The 20,970-nt window shown below is 39.0% G+C and overlaps 2 protein-coding genes across 9 annotated transcripts in view; both read right to left on the bottom strand.

Moving 5' to 3' along the window:
- Window positions 1–1,378, bottom strand: part of LOC138740406 (heat shock factor protein 1-like) — a 35,167-nt gene extending 33,789 nt beyond the window's left edge. For 4 of the 7 annotated variants that reach the window (XM_069892986.1, XM_069892989.1, XM_069892990.1 and 1 more), the window contains exon 1: window positions 1,160–1,376. In XM_069892986.1, the coding sequence (XP_069749087.1) occupies window positions 1,160–1,252 (93 nt within the window). In that variant the 5' untranslated portion in view covers window positions 1,253–1,376. Of the gene's footprint in view, window positions 1–1,159 lie in introns of all 7 variants that reach the window. The other 3 variants (XM_069892992.1, XM_069892987.1, XM_069892988.1) reach the window with 3 other exon arrangements.
- A 2,424-nt stretch (window positions 1,379–3,802) lies between these two features.
- Window positions 3,803–20,356, bottom strand: lamp2 (lysosomal-associated membrane protein 2). 2 transcript variants are annotated; one of them, XM_069892985.1, is made up of 9 exons: window positions 20,206–20,356; window positions 13,142–13,257; window positions 12,099–12,312; window positions 10,776–10,937; window positions 9,845–10,035; window positions 9,642–9,755; window positions 9,070–9,133; window positions 8,500–8,670; window positions 3,803–5,273 (listed from the first exon to the last, which is right to left on the bottom strand). In XM_069892985.1, exons 1-9 carry the CDS (start codon window positions 20,249–20,251, stop codon window positions 5,134–5,136), a joined length of 1,218 nt encoding a protein of 405 aa, XP_069749086.1. In that variant the 5' UTR covers window positions 20,252–20,356; the 3' UTR covers window positions 3,803–5,133. The 2 variants fall into 2 exon arrangements, with proteins under 2 accessions (XP_069749086.1, XP_069749084.1); XM_069892983.1 differs by lacking the exon at window positions 3,803–5,273 and adding an exon at window positions 6,671–7,517.
- Between the last annotated feature and the right edge of the window lie 614 nt (window positions 20,357–20,970).

Genomic DNA, 20,970 nt, shown 5'->3' with positions numbered 1-20,970 from the left:
AGACACTGTAATTGAAGTAAAATGCAAAGCTGGAGAATCTCCAAAGTCAAACAGTGCACTATATGAAGATAAAGGTGCATAACTAACGTTTTGGGTTTGAGCCCTTCAGACCTTGATGAAGGGCTCAAGCCCGAAATGTTGGCTTTGCACCTTCATCTTTGCCACATAGAACACGCTGTTTGACCTGCCTAACCCTCCAACACCCCCACCCCCCCCCCCCCCCCCCTCCATGCACCACCACACACGTGGTCTGCCTTCCTGGCCTTGACAGACAAACGCCAATCAACACCCCCACCCAGCCCACTGCGAGGACGTGCCACCCAATCAGCAGAGAGCAGCCGCAACCCGGGGGCCAATCAGGAGCAGCGCTCACGTGGAGTGACGGACCTTCACCCCAGTCCATCCACTTGATTTTTTATTTGAGTGTCGCCCTCATTGTAGAACGAGGGGGGAAAAATGCATGAATAAATATTTATCAAAACGGACTCATTTAACTGTTTCAAAGCACGGCAGCCTCTGTTCCATTTATAGCCTTTCTGACAAGAACTACATTGCAATGTTTTATTTTAAGTGCGACACAGGTTTGGGAGCTTCCCAAAGGCCTGGACTGTGCAATGGTGCCTGATAACAATATTTGGGGGGGGGGGGGGGGGAAAGAACCCCAGTCAAATACAACAGATATTCAACTTTCCACTTCGAAAGTTGATTCGATCGCCACAAATCACGGGAATTATAAAATTCTCATGAAATCTCGGGTAATAAATACTCCCAACAAACATTACGTGCACAGTGAACGGTAAAACCGTACCTAAAGCAAAAAAACGGATCAGATTAAGTTGCATTCTCGTACCATCAGGAAGAAATACCCCTCCCTTAATTGCCTGCTTTACAAGCATCTTATATTCTCTCTCCTCCCCCACCCACCCCGATCTGAAGACGTATTGAGTGTTAGAAGTGCGAATATAGGGGATTAGAGACGCAGAATTAACATCGGTCAACAAATTAATTTCAAGGCATTCCGACACAGTATCGTGTTTGCATTAAAATGTTTGATTCTCAAGCGCATAGTTTCAAAGGCGTTCAATAAACTAAATCTGACATGAGAAACCATTGCTTTCTAGTTTACAAGGTGAGCACACAGTTAATCCCCATCACTTACTCGACTCCAGGAGATTAGCTCATCCGTCCCTGGATCTTCCACCAAGGTCCATAACTTGTTCAAGAATGCAGGCACACTGCTATTTTGTCTCATTCTCTCTCCTTCTCCCTCTCCTCCTTCTCCCTCTCCTCCTTCTCCCTCTCCTCCTTCTCCCTCTCCTCCTTCTCCCTCTCCTCCTTCTCCCTCTCCTCCTTCTCCCTCTCCTCCTTCTCCCTCTCCTCCTTCTCCCTCTCCTCCTTCTCCCTCTCCTCCTTCTCCCTCTCCTCCTTCTCCCTCTCCTCCTTCTCCCTCTCCTCCTTCTCCCTCTCCTCCTTCTCCCTCTCCCTCTCCTCCTTCTCCCTCTCCCTCTCCTCCTTCTCCCTCTCCTCCTTCTCCCTCTCCTCCTTCTCCCTCTCCTCCTTCTCCCTCTCCTCCTTCTCCCTCTCCTCCTTCTCCCTCTCCAAGTTCAGCACGTTACTTCGCAACCCGACACAGCTGAAGAGGATCCCGATACTCGCGCACTTCCAAAGTGGACTGACTCCGGTTTATTTTTAATGACGTTTATCGCAAAGTACATGCCCGCCGTGTGGGCGGAACCTCTGGCCCCGGCACTGCCAATCATCTAATGAAGCGGGCACGGGAGAGCAAGAGAGCCTCCCACCCAACCTATGGGCAAATAAGCTTCCAGCAATCCTGGAGAGTGGCAGTTAAATTATCCAATAGGAAAAGGGGAAGGGGGGGGGGGGGAATTACGCGTGCGCATAAGTGGGATGGCCACTCGTATTTGGATACTTCAGAGCTGTTGCAATCACAGACATCCCTTCAAAAGTGGGGGGGAAAAACCGCAGGAAGAATATTATATTCGTAAAAACGGAAATGAAGGCACTCGGTAGTTTCGTTTGAACGCATCAAGAAGTAACATTCCAGGCAGGTGACCTTTCATGCTATTAAAAACACAACTCAGCAGGTCCAACTATATAGATCACAGATAAAGACATCACCAACGTTTCGAGCCCTTCATCAAGGTAGAAAGTAGAGTTCCAGACCTTTCAACCTAATAAAAAGAACACAAAGCTGGGGAAACTCAGGAGGTCAAACAGTGTACTTTATATAGCAAAAATAAAGATACATCACCAACGTTTCGGGCTTGAGCCTTTCGTCCTCACCGTTGTATTCCAAGTGGTAGAAACTGAACTAAAGAATGGTTGGCTTGAAAGAGCAAAGGCCTCTTTAGACTTAAGTCCCTTTCACACTTGCACCCCACTAAATCGGCCGTTCAGTGTCCTGGGAAAGGAATGGTATCTTTGCTATTTACGCTTGAACACTCTTAACTGGGACACTGCACGTGTTCATACTTGCAAGGAGCCATCCCCGGGGACGGTTCTACCTTCTACCGGGGACATCATGATACATCGAACTATGGTTGCCCTGCCCTAAATCCTGATCTATAATTTTGTTCAAATATAAGATCATAATCTTCTTTGGTTTGGCTTCGCGGACGAAGATTTATGGAGGGGTAATGTCCACGTCAGCTGCAGGCTCGTTTGTGGCTGACAATCACAGTATCAGCCCCTGATGTTGATGTGCCAACCTACATAAACCTTTATAACAGACAATGGGAAGTGCTAGCAATAAATAACAATAGTGAACAATTTTTAAACAGCGTAGAAAAGTTGGTAGTGCTATCATGCACAATTTAAACAGTGTGGGGAAAGTTGGTCGCGCTACCGCACATATATAAATACCGTGGGCGATAAAGCAATGGTGGATCTGCCCTCCCAGAACGCTGAACAGCAGAGAAAGGATTGTATGCACGGCTCACTCATGGAGGGGTTTCTCTGCCACACGACATTCTGGGAAGTCAGGTCTGCCACTGCTTTTCCCATAGTCTTTATAAATTGTGCGTTATAGTGCTACCAACTTTCCCATATTGTTTAAAAATTGATGGATAAGAGAAGCAATGTGTAAGAGGAACAAAGAGTAGAGGGCTGCTCTTTGTTATCCTTGCTCTGCATGCCTTTGCAGGCCGACCTTACATCTGTCATTCCAACGTAAATACACCCGTCGATCCTAACATCAAACATATTTTGTAATTCAGCCTCTACTCGTCACGTTAGAGATGTCCAATTTACCACACTTTTGTGAGAAGAAATTGCTCTTTTGTCTTAAATGGATAACTTTTTATTCTAAAATTGGCCTCGACTCCTCTTCGAAAGGAAATCTCTTGCCTTCTCTCCTCAAGGGACCAGAGAATCTTGAAATTCAATAAGGTCACCACTCATTCCTTTGATCCACTCATCTCTTTAATAAAGGCACAACTTTCTCAATCGTAAACTTCCTCAAAGACAACTCCTTCATTTCTGAAATGAACAGTGATTCTTCTCTGACCTCCCTCCAGTGCAAGGATGTCTCCTGAAGACAGGAAAGCAAATCTGAATGCAATATTTACATTGTGGTCTCACAAGAGGAGGAATTCAAAGTTGGACATCTATTTTAACATGAAAGATCACTATTTGAACCCTTCAAATGTTCCCTCCATCACATCACCTACATCCTGAAGAAAGTCCTTTCGTGGTTTCTTGGAGGGTTCTCCATTTTCCCTTGAAGAATGCATATAATAACAGGACTGAACTTTGCAAACAATGCAAAAAAAAACAAACAATATGCATTTATTTCCATTTATTGCTCAGTACCAATTGCATACAAGTCAGTTTCAGCATTCAAATTTTTCATCAAGTTGGTTATGAAATATTCATCACATTTCCATTAAAGGCAGATTTGACCTAATCTTGAACCTGCATTAAGGTGAAAAATTACTAGTGTATTAAGGCATTGTGTTAAATAAATCATACATTGTTTTGTGCAGTTAATTAATTAACAATTCAATGACTTTGTCTCCCCACCCCAGCAACTGAGTACATTTGTACAAAGTAGAACAGACCTAGACTGTTACGAATTATACAAAGCAATAACAATTGAGTTCCAAGCAGCTTCAAAAGCTATATCTGAATCAATGTCATTCTTCAGTAGTAAATTTGTTAGTTGAAAGATTGGAACCCAAATTTGACTTCATAACAGTAAGTATCTATATGAGAACTTGATCATGAAACAATACCATAAGATGTGTATTGCCAAGTGAATTGTACATTAACACCTATAAAGTTAATTACATATTCTAACTTGAAACCAAGTGGCAAATTACAACAGCACAAAATCTTTAAAAGTATGCAAATTTTAAATGACACCTCTGAAACAACCATCAAGTCCATCGCTCCATCATAAAATCCCTGTTTTAGATGTACATAAATGCAATGCTGTAGATTTTAATACAAAAACAAAGTGCACAGGCCACCATGAAAATGACAAGTCATTAAGCAAAACCAAGTAGATTGAAATTAAAGATTTTGGTTGAGACTGCTTTGTAATCTTATTGCAAGTCTCAATGCATTCATTTCATTTTCCTGTACATTAGAGACCAACTACAATGGCCTTTATGGTCAAAGTACATTCTGCATAGAGAAAGAGCAGGGACAAGTATCAAGTACGAGAACATTGCAGCGGACCAGCAATCCTCATCAATGATCTTTCATTTCCATTGGTTTGCACTGCAAGAAATTTGGGATGCCTATACCAGAGTTGATTAGGATTTATTCAATCCGAACAACCCAAAATGTGTTTAAAATTTCCTTGTATTTGTTGCATTAATCAGGCAACTCCAAGTTTGGTTTTCTTCTGAAAACAATGAGGTATAACACTTCAGAAAAAAATCAGTCGCTTCCACAATTCAATTAGCTAATTATCACTTTTATCCTGAAGAGACTGATTTTATGGAAGATTGCTCATTTCACAAGTTGTCCACATAAACTACAGGCAAGTTTCTACAGTTAAAAAGACAATTTGATAGTAATACAAAGTTAAATCATGTCTAATCTGTTGAGAGAAATGACTGAAGTTAGCACGAGATCAAACAACTAGACTTTCATAGTTCAGCAGGCTTAAAAGTGCTGATATCCAGTCATTTGATTCTGCCTATAATAAATGGCAGAGATCACCATCAGTATGAAAACAAAAGTTCCCAACACAGCTCCAACTGCAATTGGCACGACGTAGCTCTCCTTTATTTTGCAATCTTCAGCTGGATTAAGAAATTAAACAAATTGAAAATCAGCAATCCAACGAGAAGAAAAGTCACAGAACCCAATCAAAATAAGCACATTTAAAAACAAAGTGTTTTGTGGTCAAGTAGAATGCCCAATAATTGTAGCAAATGTTCCTATTGTTATTTTCCAAAAAAGCAATTGATGTCAATGCTGGGTTGCTAATATAGTGCCTTGGAATACACATTGTCCTATTGGTACTACTGTAAAAATTACACGAGGTTCATACACCATGCATGATCTTTCTAAATGCAGAAAGTTAACTCCAATAAAAAAGATCATCAAATCTGACTGCACTTAAATATATAATTAAGGTCAAGTTGAAACTAGGAGGAAAATATACACTGAACGACACTAACTATTCAATCTACAAGAAAACTTGCAAGAATAAAAGACAGATTTGCATGCTATTAATTTATTCTTTTGATACACGCAAAAAGACTACAAGGGAAATCAATCCAATCCAAAAGTCTTTCTTTAAAGACACTTTTTTCATCAACCTTGCAACGCCAGGTTTGGTATATCGCTTTCCAAAAGAAACTATTGGAAGCCGTTATAATGCTTCAACTGCACCTGCATCTTATTTAAAGGTCAAATACCCTTCATTCTTTGAACTTGGACCCATAATAGTTCTTACCAATACAATACTCACCAGATATGATCATATATCCAAAATTTAATTTTAATGTGAACTGGAACAACTGAATCCTTTGACCAAGTTCTGTCAAATCAATACTAGGGCTGGATTCCAGGATTTCGATGTCTAAATCTGACACTTAAAGACCAGAGGTTTGAGCTGAATTTAAGTGAAGCCCAAGCAAAACTGATAGCATTTTAATGGTTAAATCTTGAAATGTGGTGAATTTACTTGTAGCCAAATAACTTTGAAGTTACAGAAAATGTTAAATTAGATTACAAGTCATGGTAACTTTTATTGTTCTTTTTAAATGGTGGTTTAAGATCAACAACTCTGACAAATTTTAAAGTGCTCTGGAAAAAGTATGGAATGTCATTGCAACAAGCCACAAACACACATGTAGTCTCAAAGGCAAAGAATTAAGATATCACAAAGAAATTTGGATCTTAATATGTGACAAAACACTATACAATTAGTTATTAGACAAGGAATCTGAAGATCAAATCCAGAGAATATTTTCTTGAAATTAAACTAAAATCTGGTATATGGTAAACTGTTAAGTGGCATAGCTCTGCTTGTAATAACCACATGCATACAATGACATGGAAAGAAGTGCACATAAAATTAAAGTACATTCTAATAATGGCTTAAATCCTTCGGCTATTGAGAAGTTGCATTCTGATGCAAGTGCAAAATTTACAAAGCTTCCACATTCCCCCCAAAAAAAGGAAGACAAGCTTTCAGAAGGATTCTTTATTATAAACAGAAGTTAAATTTTTACATAAAAGTGAACTACAGGAAAAGTTGCAATTTATCCAATAATCCCAAGATAAAAGCCAAAATTTCCACAATGTCTAGAGTGCAGTGAATAAACTCCAAATTAGTAAAAAAAAAATCAGTGGTTAACATTAGATATTTGCACATGCTAATTAGAACAGACATTACAAATGTGGAAAAGATCTCCACAATTCAAGGCACCGAACAGCTGTCCCTATAAACCTTTCTAAATTCTAAACTTGTATACACAAACATTATTAACATTTATACATTTTTCACAGTACATCCAAACAAGCTATATTAGAACTGATTGTATAACATTCAGTTTTAGATTTAATATTCATTAAGTTGCTTGAAATGTCAGAGGCATTGCTGGCAAGTACTAAATCATTGATAAATGTTCATTTTAAGAGGTAGCCACCAAGGCAAGCTTATAGAATGGATTAAAAAGTTATTTCCTTGTTGTAATGCCATAATTCTGCAGCAAATTTACATCCTTTAATGCCAGCAAAGTACTTTCAACATTTCATCTCCATTACCAGTATAGGTGGAAGTTCATCAGCCCCAGCAAGGCTTGGCAAGGACCTAGTGCAAATTAAAAGAGTTGAAGGGGCAAGGACTTCCACCTACGATGGTAGCCATCATGTGATCAAACAGTATTTGAAAAATCAGAGCGTTTGGTATCCAGCGTAGCTTTTTCTTCTACCAATCACATAAGCAATCACAACTATCATAATGAGGACAGCCAGAGCTGTGCCAACTAGAATAGGAATAAGAATGCTGTCATCATCCAGAGAGCACTCTTCAGCTGTGAACATATCAAAGATAACATTTAAAAATATAAATCACCAGATACAATACAACAAAACACCTACATGCACAAAGTTCTCTCTTTTCTGAATGATGATTGGTGCAAGTTCATCGATTTTTAAAAAATTTACCTTTAAACTGGTGTTGATGGTTCAAACAATTGACGTGGTTCTGCCCAATTAGTTAAGCAAATGTCATATTAATTACAGCAACACCTACTGAAAGTAGGTAAACTGGTTCCTATGAGCTAATTGGCACAATAACAAACCAAGGAAATAAATGAGGGAATGGTCTGATAGAAATGCTCCAAGCTCCCATAATCGCAATGGCTGAAAGGCCTTGTGTCACAAGGAATTGGGAAAATATGGCTTTTTTTTTGGGAAGAATTTGCATTTAAACCAAGAATGCCAATATTTGAGCAGCCTTATTTAGAACATACAGACATCTTACTGGCACCACCATAGGGTTGACTAGCCAGTAGACCTCTGTAAAGATTATAACATCATAGTTTTACTATACGCACTGACGATGGGATTTTTTTTTCCTGTTTAATTGGGCTTACACAGAGAGGAGAGGGTGGGTTTTCTTGATGTGTACTTAAAATGGTTGTTGATTGTTAAACATACTTAACATATTAAAATATTACTAAAAAAATGCCAATATCAGCAGTAAACTTTCAAAGGCCAAGTTCTACATTAAATCTTGCATTTAGTTGGACGTGTCCTTTAAATATTTACAGGTAATAGGATCAGCGCTTCAGTACGATTGGCAAGCATGGCATGCGAGAAAATTCAATACAAATGTTGCTGAATGACTATGGAAAGGCAAGGAGTAGCGACTGAAATTTTACATTTGTTCTATTTTGATGATATAGGCAATTAGTTTTACCATTCACCTGAACAGAAGCAAGAAGGTACTGCTATCGAGTTATTGTGACAAAAAGATAGCAAATGCAGTTAGCATTCACAAAAACTACTTACCTCTGGCAAAGGTTCCAGACTTCAGCTCAAAGGGTTGGACCCACACGTTAAATGCATTAATAACTAATCGGTCAGTCACCATCAGCTTCTGTTCCTTGTGGCACATGTATGAACTTCCAACAGGTGCCTGCCAATACCTCAGGCCACTGTTGCTGGTGTGAACTGAGATTTCTGGACACGAAAAAAAGTGAGCCCACTTAATTCCAATCGGAAAATTAACAAAAACAAATTCAGATTTAAATTTTATTTAGAACTAAATTTGAACACATCCGGGGGGGGGGGGGGATATGAGCATTGACATTTACTTCAAGCAGCTTTAGGCAATTCCTACAAAGAAAACAACCTTTGCCCAACCTCCAGACAACGAGTTTACCCAACATAATACAATAGTGAGCGTGCTGGAGATCAGATAGCAGTTATGAAAAACAAGTAATGTTTCAAGTTCAATTAATGTTTCACCTGATAAAGCCTATCTCAGTCACCCTTTCCGTCAAGACTAAATCTTTCTGGATGGTCAAATTGACAACCTTGTCAAGCTTTTCTTCAATGGCTGCAATAGACAATACTTACTTGAACCATTCACAACCAGGCTTATATTAGCTTTCACCTCCTTCAAGAAGAACTTTCTTTGTTCCTGCAACAAGTATGCAAAAATGCTGAGAAGTTTCAGGAAATCATAATCACAGGATTATTAACAAGCCACCATACACATCTAGAAGACTGCTTCAATCTAGTTTATCCTAATTTAGTTCAGCTGTCTCAATAGTTAATTAACCAAGTTAATATAATGATGACAAAGCTAGATTTTTTTCCATTAGGAGAACTGAATCTTTTATCTTTTGTATTCATTGGCTCTTTTTAATTCAGTTAGGTACACCATTATAGATTTTTTTTTAAAACAGTGCCTGCTTCGCTATATAATTTCAGTGCATGTACACATTGTCAGATAAATTATACAATAAACTAATCATTAACATGATGAAATTTAAATATGGAATCCCAAACATTTCAGCACTTGCACCACTGGTAAATCTTTCCACTTTCTGAACACAGCTCCTTCCTGCCTCAGAGAAGTTTGATCAACATGCCCCAGTAGAGACAAAACATTTAACCATTTTCCCTTAATAAAATTGAACACTTACCACAGTGAAATGAAATAGAATAGTTGTGTCTACATCTTCTAGCACAAGGGCAGCATCTTGATCCCCACAATATCCACTTGCTGTAGAATTGGAATCAATATTAATCACCTGTGTCTGAAATGGGTTGGAGGACAGAAGAGGAGGAAGAAGTTATTTGTTTGTAATGTACAAAACCAACAAAAAAAATGTAAAACAAAAAGTACCTGGTTATCATCTGAAGAAAAATTCAACTGTAATCCCATATTGGCAAGGAGACAAAATTCACTACCATTTTTGAGAGTATAATTGCCCACGCTAGGCAGTGGTGAAGGTGGTTTAGTTGGGGTCATAGTTGAGGTTGCCAATGTTGTAAGAGGTGCCGTTGTGGTGGATAGGTCTGCCTTACAGAGATATTCTGAGAAGAAAATAAAATGTTCTTTTCATTACTTAAATTAAACTCCAAGATTTATGTCATTAGTTTGCTACATCACCTATCTAAGGATATACATGGGTTCAAAAGTAAAACTTGAACTCAGGCTAAATGAACCTAATCCAAGCATCTAATCTTTTTCTGTACCCAACCACATAAATGAACATAACCACACATTTGATAAAAGACAAAACCAAACATCAGTCAACAACTGAAGACATGCATCAATATTGACCATCCAGCCCAACCTGGATGAGCAAGACATATTTATTTCCCAAAACGTGGACCCAAATCAAGTATTTGGCTGGATCACCAGGCTCCACAAGTACCCGTATGATCCATACTGTCCAAATATCTTTTGAAGAAAAGGTTTTGACAGAATAGCTTTTATTCTCCGTGAATAAGTCTAGTAATTTCAAACTGAAGCTATGGATTTTTTTTTGAGGTGAGGGGATGGGATTGTTAGGCAGGATAAAATGAGCAATTAGTAGTCAAGATTCTGTGTTAAAATACTCCAACTCAAATATTCAGGTGTCCCAGCACATTAAAAACATATGTGGCTGTAGGTTAATAGGTATTTGAACAGCATGGGCTGTGGGACATAAGAGCCTATTACCGTACTGTATGTCTACACTTAAATTCTTGAGCCATTATAAACAACAAATTCAAAATGAAAATCTGGCATTGTGACACAAAATAGGGCAATTAAATAGAGTATTTCTTACCATTTTTGCTAATTGTTCCATTCTCCACAAAAGCTTGAATACCAATATCATAAAAAACCATTATTACTGCTTTATCTGCAATAGCTTCAGCGCTTCTACATGTATAAATTGTGTTAAGTGGTGCTGTCTCCATTAGAGAATCCACAACGACTTGCTTCACACCTGTGATAGAAGAAATACTACTGAAATGGAGATAATGAAATGCATATACTTATAATTAGTATACAGCAGAAACATTCCATGTACAGAATAACATTCATGGAATGCATGAAGAGATGTATCCTGCATTAATCACAACTCCTAAACGTCAATAATTTTCCAAAATCTAAAGACTACTTGCAGTGCAATTCAACCTCAAATGATGAAGGTCATATGCCAATTCACATCTTCATGTAATAAATGAAGGGTTAAGTGTATACTTCAAAACATACCATTTAATTGGAGCACTTAAGGGAATAAAGTCACACTTTTAAAATTAAGTAATAAATTTCAATTAAAAGTTTTGCCAAATCTTGACTGTGAAATCTCAATAGTTGACCAAAATAGAACATCAAAACTCAATTTATCCTCTTCATTCCCCAAGGGATATGTATTTTAGCAAACAATTCAAAATACAGGGTCAAAATGTCTTACAGACAATCATATGTATTTGAATTATTGGTGGGCCAAGATGACCCGGCCTTTTTCCAATATTGCTCTCAGATTAACAAAGGTTTGGTGAACATGGCCATTTCAATGCTATGTGACGACCAAGGGAAAAAAAATGCAGCGGATAAAGTTTAGCAAGCCACAACAAAAAGGCAAAGTTGATACAAAAGGAAATAAAGTGCATTAACAAATAATTCAAAATGTCAAACAAAAACAAGCATGCACCTCCAAGACAGGAGAAATAAAAACTGAGTAAGAAAATACTTAAGGAAACATTCAACGACAAATAAAAAATGTAAAGTATCTAATCACAGTAAATTAAAATAATCCTTAAAAACTTGAACTTCCTGGGGTCTGATAGCCTAAATCTCTGGGACTGAAAGAAGAGGCGAAGATAACATTAATAGAAAAAAAAACCTCTATCCATGGTAGAGCACAAGGAAAATATCTTCAGATCATCTGAATCACAAGAACCCAATGGATCCTTCACCAAGCCTGGATTATTTGATACATTCAACATCATTTTTCAAATCATTCATTCCTTCAATTCCAGACTGTCAAACCTTGCTTAGTTCAAACAGGGATTGCCAAATATGCTCCCTGGCCAACTGGACAAGAGAACTTATTGCTAGACATTGTTTAACTCATGATACAAAGTAAAAACAAAAATCATACTTGTGTTCTTTGCTCCAGGAAACAGCTTTGTATCACTAGTGTTGTACGTGAAAGATAATACATCTCCTCTAAACATTCCAGCAGAACGGGAAAAATTCAAGCTCAAGGAATGACCAGGTCCGAAGCCCATTTTTAACAAGGGAGCCAAATTATTATTACCGCACACACTTCCATTTGAAGACAATGAACTTGGCAGTTGAAAGGTTGCATTTTCCTGAATAAACAGATAAATCAAACTTAGGCTGGCATTTTGATGGCACAATTAGTTTTGATCACAATAGTAATGCTGGACACGTAATTAACCAACATTTTGCATTAACTTCAAGGAGACACTGGCACAAACCCAACCCCCTCACAAGGATTAAAAAAAGCTGTTGCAAATTCATAGAAAAGTTTGAAATTTAACACATTTAAACTTGCAACAAGTGGTGGGATTGGCAATGATCAGATGGATAATTATAATTTTAAATTTTCACTGCTACCCATTACGAAGTGCTCAGTGGTTCTGAATAAGGCAAAGATACCAAATAAATCTTTTATTTAAGAATAGTATGTGAAGACAAATACCTAGTCAACTAATTATCTATCTGAATAACAAGATACAGTTGTGGTCAAATAAACTACACTTTCTTTCAACCTGTAATTGGGAATACACACGACACATTTGATCTGGAATACTCAAAGTAATTCCGATTAAATTGGCAGAAATGAAATGAGAAAGCAAATTTAATTTTGAAGGAGGAGGAACTAAATCTTAACCAGTCACTGCTGACCCCACACTACGTTAATAAACGTTACTTCCCAATATTAAATATTTTCATATTCAGCATTCTCAAGTGAATTTTACCTAGATACCATTACAATAAAGTTGAATATTGCTGCTGCTAAACATGCAAATTGCTCACTTGCAAATAGGAGCCCAATTCACAGCCAAACCTCCCTTCCCAAAGTAAGCATTGAAAATTAACTACAGCAGCTGAAATTACACATTGAACTTAATGTTCCTATCTTACTGTGGCAATCAAAAAAATTACACGACTTACCATTGTTGCATTTCCTTCATAAAGGACAGTGAAGTTGACAGACAAAGTAGCATATATGCAAGTTTTGTTATTCTCGTCATGGATTTCAATCTCCACGGCTTTAGCCAGTGATAAACCTGAAAATAAAAAAACCTCATGTTCACAGTTACCATGGAACGATCCACCAACACATCAAAGTACCTGTGTATTTTTTGATGCCAAGAACATTTGCAGGATTGCATTTGAAATAAAACTAATCAAAAAACATCACCAATGGTCAAATTTGGATACTCAAGTTTACTCAAGCAATTACATGGAGGGGAGTCACATGATGGAAGAGTGGCTGGTTGGGTGGAAACAGCCCTCTCCAGAGAAAAAAACTGTGAAAAAGCAGAGCTCAACATAAAATACAGGAAAAGATAAAGTTACAGGGTAAAGACAGAAAATAGCACCCAAAAGAGAAAAAGTAAGGATAACAGAGAAAAGAGAAGAAGGAAAATCACTGGAGAAGAAAGAAGAAGGCCTTACCTGCACATTGGAGCAGAGCCACCGTGGAGAGGAGCAGCCAATCTCCGGTCGGTGTTGGTGAGTCCCCAGAGGAGTGGTGACCTCCCAACCGGCGGACTCCAAAAATGGCTCTCAGAGCCAAGAAGAGGTGTGCAACTGCGCATGCACGAAGAGTTGCGCGTGCACAGTGCGCAAGTAAAAAAGGTTAACACCGACGGGAGGAGGACTCAGCTGAGGAGCGGCCAGCTGCGGAGTGGTCAGGTGAGAGACACCCAGTATCAGGACGTTTCGGCTGGGGGAAGTAAGTAAGAAAGAAGAGTGGTGAGAAAGAGAATGAAGGGCTGGAAAAGGGTGAGTAGCAACGGGGCCACCCGCGGCAGGAGGGCTGACCTGTGGCTGGAAGCCCAGCAAGGATACAGAAGCAGCTCACCAGAAAAGGATGAAGATACAAAGATGACGACACAGACATAGATCAGACACAGAAGAAGGAGGAAGAAGACCAAGAATTTCAAAGGAAAGGTGGTGGTAAAATAGAAGGACAAAGTTTAGATAAAGCCTTTTTCAAAGAACAAATGAGGTCATTAAAAAAATGGCTAGCATTAGAATTTAGTTCAATCAAAAGAAAAATGAAGAGCTTAGAGTTGGTCATGACTGAAATAGGGAAAAGAGTAGAAAATGTGGAGGAATAAGAAGCTGCTGTAGAAATAGAGATAAATGATTTAAAAGGGAAGTTGGAAGAGAGCAAAAAAAATTAAAGAGAAGATTTATTATCACAAAAAATTGACGTATTGGAAAACTATAGTAGGCGAAACAACAGAGTTGGCCTGAAAGGTGGCAAAGAAGGGTCAGATATGAATGAATTTATAAAAAGGATATATCCAAAGGTGCTGGGAATGACAAATTCACATGAAGAAATAGAAATATATATTTTTTTTTTACCTGGTCATAAGCTTCAAACTTTTAAAGAAGAGGAAGGAATACAACACGGCGAAAACAATCTTATGGAAGAAAGGGTATAACTTTATATTAAGACATCCAGCAGTATTCAAGGTATTCATTCCTGAGGAATGGAATAGACTGTTCTTGGACCCAATGAAAGCCCAAGAATTTGCTGAACATTTGCAGGACAAGAGAAGAGAGGAGGAGTGACAAGGATGACCGGCAAGAAAATATCCAAAAATATAAAGTAAAGTTAATGTAATATAAAGATTTAAAGATGGATAAGAGAAAGGGAAGAAGGAAAAAAGAGCTTTGTTATAAGTATAGGAAAATAGTGTTCGCTGGGGGTGGGGGGCTGGGAGAATAAGGGTCACTGCGAAATCGGTTGATGCTTGCTTGCGAGTGTTCGCAAACCAAATGGAAAAGGGAGTTGTGGTTGCGGTCAAGGGACAGGAGGCAATCTGAGGAGGGGAGGTTAATTTGGGGTTAAAGGGTATTGCTTGTGGGGATTGTTGGGGTATTTCATGTCATAAATGCATTGTCATATATTGAGATTAAAAAGGAAAACTTAAAAAACAGTAATGGAAAAATGGGATGGAGGTGGTGAAGAAGCGGAAAAGAAGTGAAAATAAAGATACAAGACGGCCACGTTGGACCATATGACTATAACCATTAATGGAATATATAACCAAGTTTAAGTGTATCCCATTGGGAAAAAAAATCACATATAATTTAAAAGAGAAAGTTATAATGATTGAAAAAACCTGGGAACCATATATGGAACAGGCCTAGGATCACCATCACCTAAAATGATAAGAAGATAAACATGATCAGATTTAATGTGAATAAGTAGATGAGACGTCTTTTTTGTCTGTATTCCTTTTGTCTCAAGATATTGTTTTATTGTATTTTATATGTCCAATATTTATTGTTTTTGGAGGGGGGTGGGAAGGGGGAAGAGGGAAAAAAAGAGAAAATGTCACTGTGAATATTTAAAGAGATGCATCTGTAAATATATTGGTTGATATGGTTCATAGTGCGATAAATAAAGAATTTTTTTTAAAAGCAATTACATGCAAAATATGTATAAAGCCATTGCTCAATTTATTTATTTACTCAAGTGGATTAGCAATGGCAAATTTAATGATTAACCCATTCAAGTTAAATTCATTTTTAAGTCAAAGAATTAATGATTCCTCATTCGCCTTTTGATTCCATCCAAAGTTACAAACTCAAGGGGCATTTGCACTTTGCAGACATCTATTTTTATCCATTGTAACAATCATGTCATATTGGAATTGACACCAAATGAAGCTGGCACAAATATATCAGGGACTTCATATTTCAAAGCAGAATGAGAGGATGATCTTGTATTTTATCAGGTATTTGTTCTTCTCATCCATACTACACTGCCTAGCCTGCAGCAAGAACTCAGGGTAACCTGACAGTCAGTCATCTTTACGATACATATCATTTCACATCTTTCACTTCAAATGAACTCAAGATAATTTGTAGTCTTTAAAAAAGAATGCAAGTTCTCAGATCTAGAACAATGCAGCACAGTATGGCTTCAGCCCTCAAAGTTGTGCTAATCCATATATCCCTTCCTAACAAAAATTATTAAACTCTCCCTACCCCATAACCCTCTATTTTTCTTTCATCCACGTTTCTAAGATATATAGACACTAATCAAGTTAAATGACATTCTTATTCCACATCAAGCAGTTCACATTCAAAACTGACCACCATTTTGACAAATCAACGAATGCAGATGTTAAAAACTGTACCTACCTCGACCACTTCAATCCATGTGCCCACCACCATCTGAGTAGAAAGCTCTCTTTTAAATTTTTCCACCTCACTCGCATTTAACATCCTTTTGAATTAAATTCAGACATACAGCACAGTAACAGGCCAGTTCGGCCCACGAGTACGTGCTTCCCAATTAACCTACACCCCCCAAAATATTTCGATAGATGGGAAGAATCCAGAGCCACCAGAGGAAACCCATGGGGAGAATGTACAGACACTGATCCCAATTGCTGGTGCTGTATGGTTGTGCACTTTAATTAGGGTTAGGGTGCTGGTGCTGTAAAGAAATTGTGCCGCCCTTAGACTACCGTACACCGGGAAAGGGAAAGACTATTTACCTTATTTATGCTGCTTCCCCTTCAGCCTCCTTGTATTCAAGCCCTCATCCCAGAAACATTCTCAATCTTTCCTGAATTTTTCAGAAGAATGATAACCTTCCTGGCTGAGTGACCTGAATTGCACACAATACTCCAAATGACATCTCACTAATCTCTTGTTCATGAATTCCCTGCTTCTGTATTCAATGCCCTGACCATTGAAGGCAAGCAAGCGGAATGCCTTCTTTGCACCTTTGTGGAACCATTACCTGGACTCCAAAATCTCTGTTCCATAATGCTCTCTCCAGCACCAAGAGATCTCTACAGATTCACTGCAGATGACCTGCCCTGGTTTATGGACCAAATTGGCAACACCTTGCGGTTGAAGATAAATTCCATCTGCCATTTCTTGGCCCACTTTCCTCAGTCATCCATATTCTGTTGCAGACTCACAACTTTCTTAACTGTTCATTCTTCTCTCCAATCTTGGACTCTAGGTTCACCATTGAATGTTGGTGGTTCCAAAAGGTATAATTAGTGGAAGATAAAAATCAAGCACTAACACCATTCTATTTGTGAGATGAGATTCACATCCCCATAAATGAACAAAATGGATTACAGATCAAATTAGTAAAAACCTTACCGTGTATTCCCGAAATGCAAAGGGCATTCATACTAGATAATTAACTCAATTTATCTTGTTTAAGAATCCCATTGATGGGACACGCAGTAATATGAGATTACAGTAAACTTTATAAATCAAGTAAAAGAACAAAGATACCATGAAGTAGCACAAGTGACACTACTCCAATATCCTAGCACCTCACCTCACTAAAGAATGGTCAATGGTACAATGGCAAACTACAAGCTGATTAAAACCAAAGGAATCTGGGGAGAAAAAAAAATCACAAAAGGAAACGCTGATTCCAAAACAATGAAACACTGCAGTCCAATATACACAATGTGACTGTTACAAACTAACAACCCTTTTAATTTTTTTTGGGACTAAAGAGATTTTGTTAACACTAACAAACGGACAGCAATGGAAAATTCACCAGAGAATAATAAAAACTATTATTTTGAATTTGCCAAACTATTAATAACATAACATTTCTTACTTATCTCTAAACTTAACCCCACTATGCACGAGTGTGTGTGTGTGTGTGTGTGTGTGTGTGTGTGTGTGTGTGTGTGTGTGTGTGTGTGTATATACAATATATATTAATTTAGACTTGGAAGGTCTCAAATTTTCAGTTCAGAAATAATTATAAATCACCCATCTTCAGGCTTCTTTAAACTCACAATTCTTTTGATGAGTTGTCTTTGAGAGGTATTTTTCAAACAGAAGTGACCATCTTCTGGGCAACAAATGTACCTCTTGTGAAAAGGATAGCACAAGTCCTGTATTTCCAGGATCAAATCATCCTCTTTTGAATGAAAATTTTGGAATCTCTTTTCCAAACAATGAAACTGTCTTCTTTATCTTAGAGACAGTCAGAAATAGACTTCTCTTTTGAAATCTACTTATTCTGTGTCCTTCATTTGTTAGGAGCCTTTCCCCTTCTGCAGGAAATATTGCTGCTGGGCACTTCTGCTTCTGAACAGAACATGAGTTTCCTTAAACTCCCCTCTGTCTCAGATTTCAACAATATATCTTTTGCCACATTTCATGTGTCATCATTTCTGTCTTTGAAATTCACAAGATCTTTTCACACTGATGTGCTAAAACATCTCTGCCCACTTGCTCACAGAATCAAAGTAATTAACTTTGTTTGATGGTTCTCTTTTGGTTCCAGACTTTGAAACTTACAAACAAAATGGCTTGTTTTCAGTACTCAAGCAAACAATTCATTGTCCCACTTAACTCAAGAACCATCATAAAAATCTTTCATCTCTTCTCCTTGCAATGCAACAGCAATTCAGTCTCTGCAAACTGGCTTCTGTCTTCCATCTTAAAGAATCAAGTGTGTTTAAAAAGCTAATGTGTTTCTCTGAACTGAAACCAGCTGCAAAGAACCAGAGGTTTGTAAAATGTAAATGAGCCCTGTTCACCCCATAACTAACCTATTAAACCATATCTTGATAAAATATAGGTTTAACATTAAATTAACGATTAATCATTACACATTTGTCACAGATATTCTAGGTAAAAGTTGAAAAAATAAGGTAGTTATGCCAGAAGAGCTTTAAACCATAAATTAAACTATATCTGCATAGACACCCAGGAATATTTACATATTAAACCAAAAAAATTGAACAAACTACTTTACAAAAGTGAAGCACTTTTCTTCCCCCCCCCCAAAAGTCACAGATATCTTCACCATTAAAGTGAATATCACCAACAATTCTGGCAGGAAGCAAACAAGTATTACTGCCTAAACATTTATTTTTATTTATCTAAAGAAACACATTAGAGCCCCAATGTCTGCTTTGCAAAAAAAAGTGACCTTGCTAATCTAAAATCAATCTATTGAAATCAATGGTAGAGCTGTAACTTAAGGTCTCCCAAAATCTACCATCGATCAAAGACTTGCCTTTATAAAACATGTTACCAACATTTCCTTCTGTTTCGTGATAGATGCAGATAGTACAAATCCTACAATTGAGCTACCATTTGAAAGGTGAATGACAAAACTCAAATGGCAATATAAAGAGCCAAGAACTGTGCTAGGTTGCAGAAGACTGCAAATGAGATCAGAACAAACTTGCACTATTAAGTCACTCTCTTTCCAACAAAATGCATGTCAAATGGCAACGTTTCTGTTCATTTTGGATTTTAAAGATCAAGTCAGCCTGAAGTGAAATGGAGTTTAACTAATTTATGCTTCAATAGAGATTTAAAAAAAAACACACTGCACACATACAAAACAAATGCAGAAGGCTATGCAAACTGAAGCAGAAACAATTCTCGGTGTAAAACCCCTCTGCTGAACAGTGATCACGGTCGGTGGCTGAAGAACAAACACAGGTGGCAACTCGAGCCGAGGAACCTACTCCCTCCTGCAGGCGAGTCCAGTCGAGGAATTCACCCCAGGCTGCCAAATCTTGGAACTGGGATAGGAGAGGGTTCCTGATCACATTGGAGGTTCGAATCTGGAGCCCGGGTTGCTGATGGTCTGGTGGGGGGGGGGGGGGGGGGGATCCGTGGACCCTGGGGCAACTCTCTTTTGCTCCTTTGTGCCAACTGTGGCCCCTTCCTTCCATCAATGCCCGGGCCCAGCCGGGTTAAGAGATCTGGCAGAGAGTGAGAGGACCACACCAGCTCTCTCTCTCTCCTTGCTCATTAACCAGGGACCTTGGCAAAGGCTCCCGAGTGCAGTCTGCCCCTTCCTCGGAGGGTGGGCAGGGTGAAAGGGGCAGCCTCGGGCGCACGACGTCATTATCCCCGGACTCGGACCAATACTGACGCTTCCCCCGCCCCCAGCCTGGGCTCACTGCTGGGCCCACCACACCTCGGGATGGGGAAGCGGGCGAGCCGGACCCAGCGGACAAACCGCCCCCCCCTCTCACCGGCAAGCAGCAGCAGCGCGGCGCGGGCCGTGGCACGACGCTGCATGGCCGAGACCCGAGGAGACCGAGCACCGTCAGCCACGGGCAGATCCGTCCGAAGCCTCGCGCGTGACCGCCCCTCCTCTTCCCGACACCCTCAGCCGCCCGGCTCTCACTGGGACAGGGCGGCCAATCAGGGACCAGATCCTCTGTGAGCGACGTCCTTTCTGACCTATAACGGCGAGCGAACCAATTCAACCCACGGATCCTTCTCCAATCACCTTCCCGTTGGAAGTAATCACGTGCTCCTCCAGTAAGGTGTTTGCACCAGAAATCCCAGAATAAGCAATGCTCCGATACAACCATTAAAATACATGGGTGTCGATTGAGCAAACGTGTTGAATGGGATTCATGCTAAGTTCTTAACCTTCAGTCAAATGGAAATGACCAGTGTCCAAGCGGGTCATGTTTTGTGCTGCATGGATGATGTCAACACGATCACGAGTTACAGCTGATGTATGGCTGGTTGCACGTGATTTTGTTTTTTTTGTCCATGCCTCCTGGCCTTGTTATTGCTGTGACCCTTAAAATAATTTTCAGCTATTTGAATTTGAGAATGTGGGACCCTTTTTGGCTTCAAACCTGAATTGCTGAGAAATGGATTCACCTTTGGAATCAGTTCCAAGGGCAATCTAAAACACATTCACGGCAGGTTGAGGTAAATGCAAGGGTGCAAAGTGCAGATTGGCTTATGGAATGCTGGCCTTCGGTCGATCCCTGTTCTCA

Source organism: Narcine bancroftii, chromosome 8 (genome assembly GCF_036971445.1).
Source record: "Narcine bancroftii isolate sNarBan1 chromosome 8, sNarBan1.hap1, whole genome shotgun sequence".
Taxonomy (NCBI): domain Eukaryota; kingdom Metazoa; phylum Chordata; class Chondrichthyes; order Torpediniformes; family Narcinidae; genus Narcine; species Narcine bancroftii.
The sequence above is the reverse complement of the archived record's forward strand: the minus strand, read 5'-3'. Positions and strand labels throughout refer to the sequence as shown.